The 17,193-nt window shown below is 33.1% G+C and overlaps 1 protein-coding gene across 1 annotated transcript in view; it reads left to right on the forward strand.

Moving 5' to 3' along the window:
• Positions 1 to 14,540, forward strand: part of LOC112042848 (uncharacterized) — a 232,794-nt gene extending 218,254 nt beyond the window's left edge. The window contains exons 5-7 of the mRNA XM_024078022.2: positions 9,666 to 9,864; positions 11,416 to 11,522; positions 13,127 to 14,540. Coding sequence (XP_023933790.1) covers positions 9,666 to 9,864; positions 11,416 to 11,522; positions 13,127 to 13,249 — 429 coding nt within the window. The 3' untranslated portion in view covers positions 13,250 to 14,540. The remainder of the gene's footprint in view (positions 1 to 9,665; positions 9,865 to 11,415; positions 11,523 to 13,126) is intronic.
• Positions 14,541 to 17,193: the final 2,653 nt, after the last annotated feature.

The following is a 17,193-nucleotide window of genomic DNA, read 5'->3' on the forward strand; positions in this document are numbered from 1 at the left end:
ACTTTACAAATAAACTATATATTTTGCTTTTGTTTCATAGAGGTTCGAGATTTTGGGCGTTCACTTTTCTAATATAAAAAACAACTTCATAAATACAGAAACTTTATTCTTTGTTATAAAATTCGCTAGCCTAGGTATACGAGTAAGCTCGGTAAAACGTGATATAGAAGCCTAACACAATGTACGAAATATTACAACAGCTAAAATAACTGGCACGTAGCGTATACCAATTTTCAAATTAAACCAGAGGTAAACCTGAATTGACTCTGTATTTTGTTACATATTTGTAGTTAATATCACAGAATACATATACAAGTAATAATAGTACCTCGCACGATATGATACGGTGAAACAATATGAATTTGTATTCGTGACAAGCACAAACAAATTGTTATAAGTTATTTAACAATTTATAACCGCTTTTGGAAATAGCTGTGTAACTGAAACACAATTCGCTATGTGCAACAGACATGTATACCTAAAGGGCTTAAAATTGAAACCGGGGAAGCGTTTTTCATCTATACTAATATTATAAAGAGGAAAACTTTGTTTTTAAGTTTGTTTGTTTGTTTGATTGTAATGAATAAGCTCAAAAACTACTAGACCGATTTTAAAAAACTTTTCACCATTCGAAAGCTACATTATCCACAAGTAACATAGGCTTAATTTTATTTTCGTAAAAAATAGGGTTCCGTAAGATATTTGGGTTTTTCGGACACAAGGTGTAAAAAATAAACTAGAAAAGTAGGGTAGGGGTAGGTAGGAGTAGGGTAGGGGTAGGCTAGGGGTAGGGTAGGGGTAGGATAGGGGTAGTTGAAAGTTTACATCGAGTTTCACGCGGACGAAGTCGCGGGCGTCGGCTATTTAAATACTCCGGTTAACTCCGGTTTTCCTCTTTATAATTTCCACTGGGCTAGGTCTCGCTCCTTTTAGGAGAAAGGCATTGATGGTTAAGCCCGCCACGCTGCTAAAATGCGGTTTGGTGGGCTTAGCATTCATCTGTATTAAAGTGATTTGCAATCAAATTACAAAGAAAAATACTCTGTTAATAATATAAGGACGCATTGCGAATTATACGTTGTTTTAATTACCAATTTGAACGCAAAACTGAAAGTCTTGAAACCAGGTTTGAATATTTACTTTACATACATTTGCTTTCAATTTTCACTTTTCGAAACCTGTATTATAGGATGATGATTGATGATTTATGATATAGTTGTTAACACAATAACAAATAATACAGTAATTATGTTAACAACTCTACCTACTGTAATATCTGGAAAATACCAAGTTATTATTGCATGCTATTTTATAAATGGATGTGAATTTTCATACCTTTGAAGATTCATTAACTCATACATACGAATAACGAAGCAGGTTAAATGTTAGGTGAGAAGTCTGGCGCCGCATCGACTCTTAGCTACCATTCGCAGAAGCGTTTTTTTAACGATTATGAATTTAAATAATTATTTATTTACTTAACTATTTCCAACGCCCAAAATTGAAAATGCAGCACAGCTCGAAAAAAAGCGTCGCGTTTTTAAAACGCTGACGTGTGAACATGTACTTAGGAATGCATTTTTTGTATTTGAACGTTTTTTAACGAGCGTTAAAAAAGCGTTCCCTATCCCGTTCCAGTGAGAATGCAGAGATAAAGTATAACCTATTGTACTCACAAACATCGTGGCTTTCTAATAATAAAAAAAAATCAAATTAACAGAGTTTACCCCTCCAACACCACAAACTTTACCTCTTTATAATATTAGTCTTAATAAACCTTGCCGCATCCATATTAAAATAAATGAGTACCATATTTTGTTTGTTTAAAAAAATAGCAATGGTTTAAAACCTTTTTTTAAAAGCTCGCTTTTAATCGAACAAAATGGGATACCCGCGGGTAATTTTATGTTCGGTCACGATTTTCGCGTATCTGTATTGGATTTCCCTTAATTAATGGCGTTTAAATAGCGATCTACGCTATAGTAGGTACGAACTCGTAATGTATAATTATAGCATGTATTCACTACAATCACCGAACGTTTAATTATTGGAATAGGTACCAATGGTAGTAGACAAATGGTAGTTACATTAATTTGTTTCAAAATCAAATCTCTTATTTAATTAATAGGCAGTTTGTTACAATTATTTGTTTCAAATCTGTTATTTAATTAATAAGCACATTGCTGTCAATGCTATAATATTATAAAGCTTTATATAGCTGCAGTGAAAATCGCATTAAAAGGACAACGGGCACTAAAGTGTGAAATGCCATACAGATATTTTATTATTAGATTATTGACAAAGCTCAGTAGGTACCAGCGGCGAAGAGTTCATGCAAGCCGATACCCGCCGGGTTACGTTTAAAAATCTATGCATATTCATTGTTGTACTGTATCCAGATATATGAGAAACCGGAGTTTGAATCACACTGTATGAATTTCATCTTCTTTGGGATGGCTTACCTTTATCTAAACTCCATTCTTCGCCACTGGTACTGTTGATTTTAAGAGTTCAGAACAGTGGCGGATTTACCCTTAGACCAAATAGGCCCGGGCCTAGAGCGGGCAGTTGTAAGCAGCGGCCCAAAAAAGTAGGGAATACTTATAAGAAATAATAACCTTTTGTCTTTAAAATAATTTAACAATAAGGTCACTTTGTGGGAGTATTCAATTCAATTAAAAAAAATTGCAAACTGAATTGTTTGATGCATCAAAATATGAAAGAAATTATCTCCTATAAAGTATATTTTATTACTATCTGACTCATGAAACTACGAGCAATTGCTCTGTGTTACTACCAGAAATTGAAGAAAAGGTAGAAAGGCCTAATAATCTACAAATCAAAAATTATAATAGGGCGCCGGATTAACGAGGGTCCACTGTATATTATATTTTTACTAGTGTACACTCGCAACTTCATACGCGTGAAATTCAGTTTTTCCTTAGTTCACCAGAGGAGGTATTATAAGAAATAGTAGTCTGAGACTCTAGGTGGCGCGACTTCTTTCCGTAAAGAGTTGGGAATTAGATAGGGGTAGCGATCGGTTGGCGGGAACGACTTGCGATATAAGGCACTCGTCGTACGGTCGGCTTCAGTATGCACGTGGCGTCCGAACCGTCCACATTTCTTTTTGTGTAATTCTTTATGGATTACTTGAGATAGGCGGAGAGAGTGACTTGAGTGGAAAAGGGGAGTGTTAGTTTACTGTCAAGGGATCCCTTAACCCTACATACAAGATCACAAGTTCGTGACTCCACTCAAGGTCATTCTCTTCCATTCTAGGGTTCGTTTTGGTTACAGCTGGATTTGATTTAATTAAGTTGTCCTGACAAATGTTGTAATAACCTTGGTTCAACATTAGTTTTCTTATTTTGTAAACCACTTCTGAGTCTGCTGAAAGTATAATATTTACAAAAGCGCATACAAACTTGGTATCGGTAGTTATAAACTTATAATAACGGAAGTCCAGCGGTTGGGGTTTATAAAGGCAGTCTTGTTTTCTATATCTGAATACAGTTATCAATAACAGATGATGATGAATCTTGAGATATTACCGCACTGTAAATCTACCACAGCTAAATAATTACTACCACATGTATAAGTAATCCATACTTACTAATATTATAAATGCGAAAGTAAGTCAGTCTATCTGTCTATCTATAACGGACAGCGAAACTTTAGTAATAGGGTTCCTTTGGTTACGGAACCCTAGAAAGGGCCATATCGCAAACTGCACAGAGGAAATTTTTAACACATTTTCATAAACAAGTGGAGGAAAAGTTACGAAATAATAATGCGGTTAGGCAGACTCGTTACTAAATCATTGATTTCCCTTTAAAATGTTCGGTTAATTATTACTCGAATGAGTCCAATTATTTTTTTAATTGACCAAAATATATGTTATGTACTTAAAAGGTGCAACTTGACTTCTACTCACGATATCTCAGTTTGAGTTTCAGTCAGCTGAATTTTTAATAAAATCTTCATACATCATTATCGACCCACATTCTGCTCACTGCTGAGCTAGAATCTCCTTATAATATTAATTTTATTAATTTAGAAATGAAATTACAAAATACTAAACTTTCTGCATGTTTTTTTTCATGTACTCGTATGTAACGCGATTACTTACTCGAAGACGCCTGAGACGATTTGGATAATTCTATTTTGTTTTAAAGGGGTGGTTCAATTCTTGGGGTGGTTCCACTGTCATCATATCAGTAACTGATGATGGGATCCTGGAGAAATCGAGGGAAATGAGGCGACTAGTGCGTTTTGTAATTTTTTAATTATCTAATAATATTATAAGCTAATATTATAAAGTTGAAGAGTTTGTTTGTTTGTTTGAACGCGCTAATCTCAGGAACTACTGGTCGGATTTGAAAAATTCTTTCAGTGTTAGATAGCCCATTTATCCCCGTATTCCTACGGGAACGGGAACCACACGGGTGAAACCGCGTGGCGTCTACTAGTATTTTAATATAATATACTACAATGTTATGAAGGTTATTTTTGAAGTGAAACTTCTTTAGGCGCATGAGGGTAAAATTTTTACAGATGTAACGTCACGCCGGTATGCAACGGAAGTGTCGAAAAAGAGAGAGACCGATCGAGACCGATTGAGAGAGAGTAAGACAGGGCGAAAGAATTTTAAGTCGGTTGAATGTCTTATCTAATTTTTTTTATTTACAAAAACAGCTAACCTTAAGTTCAGTACAGATCGTACTCGTACATCGAGCATTATTGGCACTGTTCCACCCGGAAGCCGAGTAGCGTAAATATTTAAAGGATTTTTTGCCACAATTCGCAATATAAAAGTCGTTTTATTCCGCTTGTAAAAGTTTCCGGAGTTAAATGTTATGATTACAGTAGCAAGATTGTCTTTATCGGTAAAAACTGGAAAGGTTCCAGTGCGAACTGCCACACTTGGAGAAGCGGGTCGTGATAGTTGTTCCTTTCTTGTACTTTTTATTTACTTTTGTAACTATCTGAAACTATGTTTCCTTTGATGAAAGTGATATTTTTTTTTTCTTTATTTGGTCTACGCACGGATGTACAAATATTACAATGGTTAAGAATTAAATGAATGAATTAGCCTGAATGCTCCAATGCTCTCATTATCATTGGTTGCATTGATCGTAGATCGTTAGATCGCACATTGAGTACGTCATCACTCGTAACACATTTCTCTTTATTAATTTCTATTGTGGCTTGTGTTTTTACACTTCCAAAATGAATACGAAGGCATAATTAAGGGATTAAAAAAAGAAAAACAGTAAATATTTTTTTAAGTCCACGTCCACTCACAGCAAGCGCTTGTTACGTACTAAGATAAGATGTGCGTGGATAATGACATAAAGTTGTGCGTTCTTTAATATGGCCCATCTAACGATTTATATCGATGATTGGTTGCTTACTCAGAGCTGAGAGAGAGCAGAGAAAATTTCTTAAAATAATAAAAGGCTCAGTGTCTAAGCCCGGCCTAATATTCGAACCAGGATCTCGTAATGCGAAGCCACTTGACAGAGGCAGTCATGGTATTTACACTTTATTTTATCAACACACTGCTGGGTAAAGATTAATTCCTACCTTGTGTAAGACGGAAGGAATTATTAAATTTAAATAATATTACGTGCCTAAAATGTGTTCAATTATTATCATCTTTATTTTCCTTTCCTTTTTGTACAGAAAATTTCTTAAAAGAATAAAAGGCTCAGTGTCTAAGCCCGGCCTAGTATTCGAACCAGGATCTCGTAATGCGAGGATAGAGGCAGTCATGATATTTACAGTTTATTTTGTCATCCCACTGCTATGTAAAGATTAATTCCAACCTTGTGTAAGACGGAAGGAATTATTTTTAAATGATATTACGTGCCTAAAATGTGTTCAATTATTATCATCTTTATTTTCCTTTCCTTTTTGTAGAGTAGGATTTATTTACACTGAAGTTCAAACGGATTTTTCCTGACGTCCAACATAGTAGTCTATTCAGAAAGAAAACGACTGGTTTTATGACGATTGGACGCGAGAAATGATCTACTCAGCTTCTGACGTCAAACAGGATTTCAAATGACAAGACGTAATTGTACTTTTTCAACTTTGTTAAAACATTTTTTAGAGTCATTCTATTCTTACATTTATAAAAATTAGCTTGTAATGTTTACAAACTAATTTACAAAGAAGACTTAAGGTAAAGGTGCTAAACTCAGACCGAGAGATTATGAGTTTTTTTTATTCTTTACAAGTTAGCCCTTGATTACAATCTCACCTGATGGTAAGTGATGATACAATCTAAGATGGAAGCGGGCTAACTTGTTAGGAGGAGGATGAAAATCCACACGCCTTTCGGTTTCTACACGACATCGTACCGGAACGCTAAATCACTTGGTGGTACGTCTTGAGTGTGATCCCCATCCATTGCACCATTGTCATACCCACTAACGTTCCGTTACAAACTCAGTTAAATAATACAGGCCAACGTTTAAAATATTACAACGCGAAATAGTTGAAGGAAAACGTTGAAAGAAAAGTATCCTGAAGAAACCTGCAGAAGTGAAGTCTGCCACTCCGCATTGGGCCAGCGTGATGGACTATTAGTCTAACCCCTCTCATTCTGAGAGGAGACTCGTGCTCAACTGTGAGCCGAATATGGGTTGTTAATGACTCGTGTCTATAGAACTCGTCTATAACAGTCCATTACTACAGAGCCAGGTCTCCCATCTTACATCATCTATAGGAGATGGGGTAATGGATCTATAGAACCAATGAAGAACTACCAGCTAATATATATTTTCGTACTTACGATAACCACACTCTAGATGAGTGACTTGGAAGTCTGTAATTACAAATTTCAATTAATAATAACTAATTTAAATTAGTCAACTGTTATTGTTCCGATGGTTGTTTCAGTCAATGGTCTTATAGCGAAAAGCTTCGACCCACATCTTGAGAAGCTTTCACTTAACTGTTGGATCAAGAGTCGAATACTCGGCGTAGTCACGGCGCGTATTGTGAGGAGGTTCCTAACTCTGGAGCCCTGACCACCGGTTGGACACTCAAATGTCCCGCACAGCACGAGGGTTTTTTTTTATAGATTTTTAATAGTGTTTTGTATTATATTTTTATATTAACATTGTTAAAAATTTTAAAAAAAGGCAAATAAATAAATGAGAGAATTTATTTTATTACTTAAATAAAAAGTCATGTGAACGTGTGCTTAGTTGTTTACTGACTAAACAGTCCATCCCGCGATCCACGACCACAAGCAAAACGAGCAAACTCTCATTATTATTCAACATTGAAAGTTTCCCGAGCTAAATGTTGTGGTTACAAAAGCAAGGTTGCCTTTATCAGTTAAACTGGAAGCGTTCCAGAACAAAGTTAACTACTTGAAACCTCGCCCATAATTGACTTTCTCCATATTATATACGAAACTAGTTTGGAAAATGTAAAACTGTAATATCTGATATTACAGTTTGGAATACTAAATGGAAAACTAAAAATTAAACACTGTTTTATTATTTAACCTATTTAACTCCTATTTTTATTAATATAAAAATAAGTCGGGTTTTCCTTCCTGACGCTTTAACTCCAGAACGCACGAACCGATTTCCACGGTTTTGCATTCGTTGAAAAGGTCTCGGGCTCCGTGAGGTTTATAGCAAAGAAAATTCAGGAAAAGGTAGGGGTAGGGTAGGGATAGGGTAGGGGTAGGGTAGAGGTAGAGTTGGGTAGGGGTAGTTGAAACTTTTCATCGAGTTTCACGCGGACGAAGTCGCGGGCGTCTGCTAGTTTTTATTAATTTAAACATATTCTATGACACGCAAATAACGTGGCTTAATACCTATAGGTAAGAGAATTTTTAAAATTGATTCAGAATATCGGTTCCCCTATAACCCTACAAACATTCATCATCATCATCATATTAGCCGATGGACGTCCACTGCAGGACATAGGCTATTTGTAGGGACTTCTACACATCACGGTACTCAACCAACCACCTGCATCCAGCGAATCTCTGCTACTCGCTTGTTTTCGTCAGTGCACCTGGTGGGGGGTCGACCAACACTGCGTTTACTACCCCGCACTAGTAAACGTAGTGTTGGTCTACAAACTTTACCACTTTATAATATTAGTAAAAATGAAACTACATAGTTTGGAAAATGTAAAAATTATATTATCTGATGTTAGAGTTTGTGTAATGGAAAACTAAAAATTAAAAATTATTTATTAGGTAACCTACTTACTCCTATTAGGAGTATGTTTCAGACCGATATGATGCAGTTTAATGTTTGAAACGTTTCAAAACGTTATAGGTATATAAGATAACTAGAAAGTTATCGGCGTTTTTTTTATAATGGATTCAAGACCTAAAAGTCTTCATAAAATATTCTAACTGTCGTTATTTTAACTAATTTCATGACTATTGGAATGTTTTCAATTTCGAATTTTAGCTTGCTTACACTTTAATAATAATAATTGTTGTAATTAAGTACTAGGCATAGTTCTATACACTATTTTCAAAAGTGTGGGTGGTTCTATACACTATTTTCAAAAGTGTGGGTTTTCAAAAGTGCTTGTAAACTAAGCCTAATTGAAATAAATGAATTTTGACTTTTGACTTTAGACTTTTTATTGAATCTGTTATTAACCAACAGATACCTACATTTTATCACTAAAAACATTTAAAAACGCTAAATCCGTGCATTTCATATTATATTTATTTTAATATTTAATACAAAAAGTATTTTCTTGTAATATTCCATGAAATATTAATACAGTAACGAATTTTGCGTGGAGGAAGCCGTGCAAAGAATATTATTTAAGTAAACTCTTTGCCATCACACCAAATAACGTGGTCAGAGCGCAGATTAGAGCTCTAATTACAACTTACGAACGCGTCCTGCGTCCCAACACAGCTTAACAACAAATAACGAGCTCGCTGCAAATAACACCGCGTTTTCTGCAATTTGGGTTTTCAACCAACACACTTTTCTCGTTAGGGAAACCAATTTTTTGGAACAACTTTGTAGTCTTTTCCATTTTATTATGACAGGCTAAATTATGACAAAACGTCCACCTTCGGAATCAGGCTCAGGAGAAATAAACTTCCAGTTATGAAACACTAGTGGACGCCCGCGACTTCGTCCGCGTGGAATACTGTTTTTCACAAATCCCGCAGGAACCTTGGATTTTTCCGGGATAAAAATTAGGCTATGTGTTAGTCCAGAGTAAAATCTATTTCCATTCCAAATTTCAGCCATATCGCTTCTGTAGCTACAGCGTAAAAGATGAATAAACATACCTACACACTTACACACAAACTTTCGCCTTTATAATATTAGTGTGATTTACCTTCACTAGGTATGTGTATGAATGATTACCACACTCATCGAAATTGTTATTTTTACGGAGAAGTCTAACAATACCTACATCTAAAATCACGTTTAAGACTTAAAGTTGAATAAGTACCCATATTTAGAATATTTAATAACTGTTCGTTGTCGAATTAGGCACACACAGACAGAATTCATGAAAACATTGACTTTGTAAATGCAGAACATGCATATTAACTTATAACTTCTAATATGCCAAAAGAATAAGACCCAAAAAATCGATATAATAATAGAAAAAAATGCTTTATTTTTTTAATTCATGTATTTCAGGATGTCATCCGCCTAGAAACCCAGTACTGGTCTTTGGTCGAAATACCAAAGCAAGAAAAAGCAGAAACCGTGCCAGCATTCGTGCTCAGAGCTTGTGCTATTATGGAGAAGACACAGAAATCTGGAGAAGGCGTCAAGACATCTGCCAAGCTTGCAGAAGAAGCTGCGGAGAAAAGAGAGCGAATAGAACGGCTTAATGGTAATGTTATATTTTTCTATACTTCGGTATTAATCATTTGCCTTAAATTTGTAATTCATTATTATTAGATATTAAATCCATGGGGGCGATATACTTATTACTATAAGTATATCGCCCCCATGGATTTAAAATTGCTAAAACCAACAACAATAGCATTGTGTCTTTTAGAAGTATAAAGTAAATTGTAGTTAATGTCTTTCTAATTAAATAAATGTATTAAAATTTCTTCTTAACAGTATACGTTTGTTTCTATAGTTTAGAATAATTTATTATCAGCTAATAGCATTAGATTTCATTTTATATTTACATATATTTCTCGTTTTACTTCTAAACATGTTGGTAGTTTATCAGATGTTTCAATAAAAACTTATGTATCCTCATTCTTAAAAGGAAAGCGATTTCTACTTCTAATTTCCGTTCCTCGTATAACTTCCCTTTGCTCTACGTTGGAGTTTACTAACCTGATTTACCTAGTTACGGGATGTTGGGATTTCTTTGATGTAGTGATCTACGTATAGAGATACTAGCTGACCAGGCAAAAGTTATTTCACTATAGACATTGCTTGCATATATGGCTTAAATAAAAATTAACCTATTCTCATAACTACCAAATATACAAAAAAAAATACAAACACCGTGACACGAAATTTTGATATATTTTTGATTATATTAGATATATTTCAGACTATTGATATATTTATCACACCACTAACTTTCTCCATAACTCCTGTTTAATTTCAGAAATTGTTGGCAAATTTTCAAACTCATAATTGCATTACGTAACATAGGAGTCCTGAAACACACATCTCGTTTTAGTTACAATCGAAACCATACTGTAGTTCTTTTGTATCTGTTTTATCTCATCGGTAAATTTCCAATTCATAGGAGTGATGTCATATTCCCGTCATGCTCCAATTTCGTGCCGTGCGTGTGTTGTTATGGCTTGTTAGGTTGTTAGATCGATTATGCGATTCAATTTAGGGAGCACCTACGATAAATAATACGCATTGTTATCATGTAGGTAAATTTTAAACTAAGCTGAGTGTTACTCATATTGGTTTATTTTAAAACATATGAGTATGGGTTCGAGGCTAGTCGAGCATACTTCGACTTTGTGTCACATTTGTTGAATCAATATGTAGGTTGAAACATGTTGAAACTCAAGTGGACACAAGAGGAGAGTAAGGCCAAATAATTAGAGTTCGTGAAAGAGGATATTGTAAAAGGAGTAAATGATAAACTGACGATTAATACATATTGTTCCTATCACACTTAAGTGGAAGAAGGTCAAGGATATAATGATGATGATGATGTTATAATTTACTATATGTCTTTACTAAGAAACACCTAATTAGTTATAACTTAAATAATCATTATCATTATCAACCCATATTCGGCTCACTGCTGAGCTCGAGTCTCCTCTCAGAATGAGAGGGGTTAGGCCAGTAGTCCACCACGCTGGCCCAATGCGGACAAATTTGCAAAAATAAATAAATAATAAAATACGAAGTAAAGTGAGTTTTCATTCAATGAAACTTTCAAACATTTCAGACATGACAACATCGCAAATTGAAACTGAAAATACGCAAATGACGAATGACTTATATCGTTTATTGAAGAAATACACAGGACTCAGGAATCTTATCAGAGAACTAAAGGTAATATATTAGCTAAGTTATCCTTTTTTATTCGTTATTATCTATGTTATGCATAGATAACAAAGAACAATTCGGTCATGTATTTTTTTTATTACAGAAATATATTTTACGGGAAATACTGAAACTCTTGTAACTGCTACAATGTGTTAAACTATTTTAAATATAAATAAATATTTATATTCGTTTAAGTTTTCAATATTTTTTTTTTATTTTACTGTAATACAGCACTTAATAATTAATATACTTAAACAATACACAAAGAATGCAATAAGGAACTTAAGCTAACTTATCCTAATAACTATATACAAGTCATGCCTACGTGGAATGGTGGCAAATATACAGGCTGCATTTCCGCGCTGGACAGCCAGGCTGATCCTTTGCGCAAAAAGTGAGCCAGCCCTTCTGTCACCAGTCGATGCAACTGCCGCGGTGAAATGATTCTGTGAAGTATTACCGTTTTATAAAATATTTCTACTTATAACTTACTCATAAGCAGAATCAAACAGTTAAGCCGGATTTATATTTGTCTGACGTGTCGTGTCGTGACACGTCAGAAGAGAATCGGTATCATACATTTTGTATGGTACGTTTACACTTATGTGTTGTGACATGTCGTGATGGCGTCTCATACAAAATGTATGAAACCGATTCTGTTCTGATGCGTCACAACACAACACGTCAGACAAATATAAATCCAGCTTTACACATCGCAGTCAAGATCTTAGCTTCATATAAACTTGACTTGAATTAATAACAGTCAAACTTATCTTTAGTTTGATTTATCGGATAATATTTAAGTTATATATCGTGACTTCATTATTGACTAGGTAGTGCATACATATAGATTGACGTAATTTTACGTGACTACATAACATGGAGACACAGTTTAAACAAAGCTGTAAATGTAAATTTTATCATGGCACGCAAGGTCAATTTAGTATGTTTAATGGCTTTAAACATATAAATATTGATATGTATGTTTAACTGTGTGATTTTAACGTTCACTAAAACCTTGTTCGGTTAATTTTAAGACTATAAATATATCAATAAATATCATTAACATTGTTCAGTTCAGTTAATTTAATTTGCAAGTAAGATTTTGAAAGTAAATATTATATCAAGCTAATACAAACAGCTATAATAGCGTAATAATATGTTTGTACGCCAAATAGTACCTATATTTGTGTAATTTATAATATCGATGAGAAGGAGTTTTGCTCACAACACATACCATCTATTCGGATCCAGACCCACACTCTATTAGACACCAATTATTCCTCAAATTAGATGGTATCTACGCAGTTTTGTTGTCGTATCTAAGTCCTTCCCACGAGCTCATAAATCTGTAGCGATTCCATAAGGGTTTGACAAGTCATACCCTGAGGGCTATTAAGCTTAACGCTAGAATGTTTCCTGAGTATTTTTGGACGTCATCGACCATTTTATTCACTCATTTCGTTTACTGAGGAAACACTACATAAGCCCTTTAAAAAGATGGACAGATGGTTTTGCAAAAGGTTGTAGTAAGCTTCCTGATTAAACATATCCTCAATGTCCAATATATCTCCATATTTTTAACTGATATTACAATTCTCTTTTTCCAGTCCGAGTACGTCAGCTCCAAGATGTATCCAATGTTCCCAAGATACACAATGCTAAAAGATATGATAAAGGACATTATGCACGACCCTGACTACATGGAGGTCTGCCACGAGGTCGACCCATAGCGAGGCGTGCGCAAATAAATGAGGGCCTCCTTCACCGACCGAACGCGGTCGAGACGTCGCTAGAAGCAGATCCTTTTAGGGATATGAATTCAAGATTCATTGCCACTTTCAATTGCTCTTTAAATGGCAACATATGTTTGGCAGCTTGGATGTTCGCAGATACGCAAAACACAATTGGATTCACCTTGAAAAATATTTAAATCATGTACGACGTAACAACGGCCGAGAGATGTAGTTGGTAATTAAATGAGAAACTACCAATATTGCTACATAACAACGCTTGCATTTTGAAGATTTTGTACGGCTAGCAAAAATTTTCCATTGACTTTGAAGCTCTTTCGCAAACACAAATTGGAATATTTACTAATACATTGCCAAAATTTGCTTTGCATGCGAAACAAATGTCATGTTGGTAAGATTCACCAACTTTGTACTAAAATATATTCATAACAAGCGGCACATAAGTTATTTAGTTACTGCTTAGTGGTTTCAATTATTAAATTATGTACATTTTAAGGATTAATTATGAGTTTAAAAGTAATGAATCTGATTTACGCCAAGTTTTCAAGAAAAGTGGCAAGAGCCGAAAATTCAGGTGCTGCTAGCGTCGTGTAGAGTGACGAGTACTCGTTTATTTTGCGCAACTTTGTTAATTGGACTTCGTTCTGAGTTTATATTAAGTCTATCAGTGAGTTAGTGTAAGTTAAGTACTTAGCGTTTAAGTACTCGTCCCGACCTTAATTCTAATTTCAAATAGTATTTATTTGTTATAATGTATTTTAAAATGATCTTCAATATTAAAGCGACTACCTACTAATAATGTTTATAATGCATATCTAACTGGTTCAAAAATATAAGACGTTCGAATTAGCGATTGTAAACATATCTGTTTCCTATTAGTGTTGTAATACTTGTACCACCTCACTTACTGGATATTTCTTTTATTATATGCTACAACTAAATAATTTTGTAATTATCTCTGTTATTGCTACTCTTTAATTAATAAATTTGTATTTTGTACCAATCACTTTCTGTTACTTTGAATGGCCATTCCATTACCATTTACCAATATTCTGTCAGCAAGTATTGTTTTTATCCACTTTATTGCCATGCCATGGTTAAATTAGTTTGTCGTAAAAATATGCTATGGATATCGCGTGAGTTATGCATTTCCGCGTGAACAGACTTGTTTTTGTTTACCTTTATAGTTCATTAGGCATTTGTACGTATAATCTAGATTAAATTGTTTACAAATTTGGACTATACCTGTATCAAGTTAAAAGTTATACAGTTTTGTTGCAAATTTTCATAAATAATTTGAAAACTTGAAAAAATAGTTATAACTATTTACAGTTATAAATATCATAAAGTTTGTGAAAATTTTCAATGGATTTTATGTAAAGTATAAAAAATCCAAACTAAAATATAAAGTTTCTATCAACGTATGTTGTAAAAGTTCGAAATCAATTTTGTTTCTGCTTACTTTAACTAAATATTTGATTGTTTCCTATTTAAAATTTTAATTTAACAATATTAATATCAACTTAATTTAGCATCAACCTACCAATCCAGTATTATAGTATTGTATAATAGATATAAAATTATAAATAGTAATAAACAAATACTCATAAATATTTCATGTCAACATATCTTGTCTATTGTATTAATGTACTTGGATCTAATTGATATTAATTTATGCTCTAACAAGATTTATAGTTTGTATTAATCTTATACGTAAGATGTAGACCATATCGTACCTCCAACCTTGAGTATAAACTAAAGCATTGCAATTTCTTAAACAATAGTTAGACATATTTTTCCTGCACTTTACATACCTAAATAACATATCAGCCTATCAGTTACCTATTAATAAAATTTCAAGTTTAGAAGAATAAGAAGGCTATTTATGTACTATATTAATTATTCATTCCATAAGTATATATATTGAAAAATATATACATATAATAATATATACTTTGCTTTACAAGTCAGTGTCTATAATCTACTGTTTCTGTAAATGTAGAACGTAAAAGATTTATATTATGAGCTCTAGATTGCAGTAAAAAAATACTCTGTAAATAAGCATCGGCTTTTAGACGTAAATGTATTTAACAGAATGGATTATTATGTTAAATATGAATACCATTGCATGTGTTCAATGTAACAATAGTTATCAATTTTATTTGCTTTTATCTTTATATTATAATTGATTACGGAAATCGCTAAAACCTCTTTCGATTCATTCTCATCTATTTGGTTGTTAGTGTTGGAAATCAAATAGTTACGCATCGTTTACAAAGAGTAACTGTTTGAGAGCTTTTTTCATAAAGCTTTAAAAGTCATGTATGAAAATATACTTTCGGCTTTTAGTATTATGCTATCAGTGGATTGCACATGTCTGCCCTGTTATTTTTTATAATGACTAGAGCAAGTAGTTAGATTGTATAATGTATCTTAAAATATGGATATTTAGTTGTATTTGTCGTATATGTTTAGAAGAGATCGTTTATTAGCGATTAGGTCGGTATTGTACATTAGATTTTTAAGTTAATTTCTTGCTCGTTATCTTTTTATTTTTGATTTACAAGTTTCATTAATTATCAGCCAATACTAGACCTGATTTTTATTTCTTAAGCGTCATTATTTTTATCGTTTCCCGCTCTTATATTTCTTCACTGTACCGTATAAAGTATCCTACCTTGTTTTACAGACGTGTGCTTTCGATTGGTTGTTATAGATTCTCCCTCCTCTATGTCATTAATTAAATATAGTCCTTTTATCTCATGAGCATATTTTTGCATCAAGCAAGCATTCGCTTGATTACTCATTCTTTCATTGTTCAGTATAAAAACAATATTATGATCGTATGATGGAGCAAAGTCACTCTTTTTACTGCTAGATAAAATAAGAATGAATGTGTGAACGAGGTTCAGGTGAAAATTGGTCCTAACTTCCAACTGTTAAGCGTCACTAACAAAGCACTACTTTGATTTATACTCGTATAGTTGTAGGTGTTATTTGTAGTTTTAACTTTCACTCACATTTACAGGTTTTGTTCGCTTATAAGCCAAAGATAATATTATTGCTTCTCGTGACCATGTGCACATGCTTGAAAGTGCTTGTGGCGCCCCTAATCCATTTTTTATATAATATTCCTGATAATATATAATTACAAAATATTTTAGATCTGATTTAGCTTAGTTGGTCAAATTATATACAAGCAAATTAGCATTAAATGTTATTGTTAGAATAAGAAAAATAGATATAGTAATAACAAATAAACTGAATAATTATGAAAGCAAATAGTGAGGCTAAACTGTTAGAGATTATTTTGTTCTATAATTATAAATATAATGAACAAATACATAATCTTAATATATTACATTTATATGACATTTTAATTGTAATATTATTAGCTATTTTTAACGTATACACACGATTTGGTATAGAAATTAATCAAAGTAAGTGTGTTTAGAACCAATTTAGTTTTTTTTGGATAATTCTTATTGAGAATAAAACTGCCATTAGATTTTATTACTAGTTAAGTCAGTACTTAAAAATATTTTAAACATCAATAGATACGTAAGAGATACTTTTTAATTAATTAAAAGATATTTTCAAGTTTTACCAACCGTTAACCGTTAGAACCTTTCTGAAATTTTAAAATTTCCTTCTAATCTTGTCGTCTACGCAAGTATTTTTTAAAGAATACAATGAAATTCAAATCAGCCCTTATTAGGAGTATTAACTTTAATTTCGTTTTCTTAGATACTTTACGATGTACTTTTAGTTTACATCTGTGTTGGTAAGTCTATATCTAATAGTAAGTATGTCTAATAGTACTTACTTCTATATGAATGCATCATAAAATGTATATTAAGATTAACATATACATTATGTGATACCTAATGAACTTGAATATCTAAACGGTAATTATAAAACCG

Source organism: Bicyclus anynana, chromosome 12 (genome assembly GCF_947172395.1).
Source record: "Bicyclus anynana chromosome 12, ilBicAnyn1.1, whole genome shotgun sequence".
Lineage (NCBI taxonomy): Eukaryota > Metazoa > Arthropoda > Insecta > Lepidoptera > Nymphalidae > Bicyclus > Bicyclus anynana.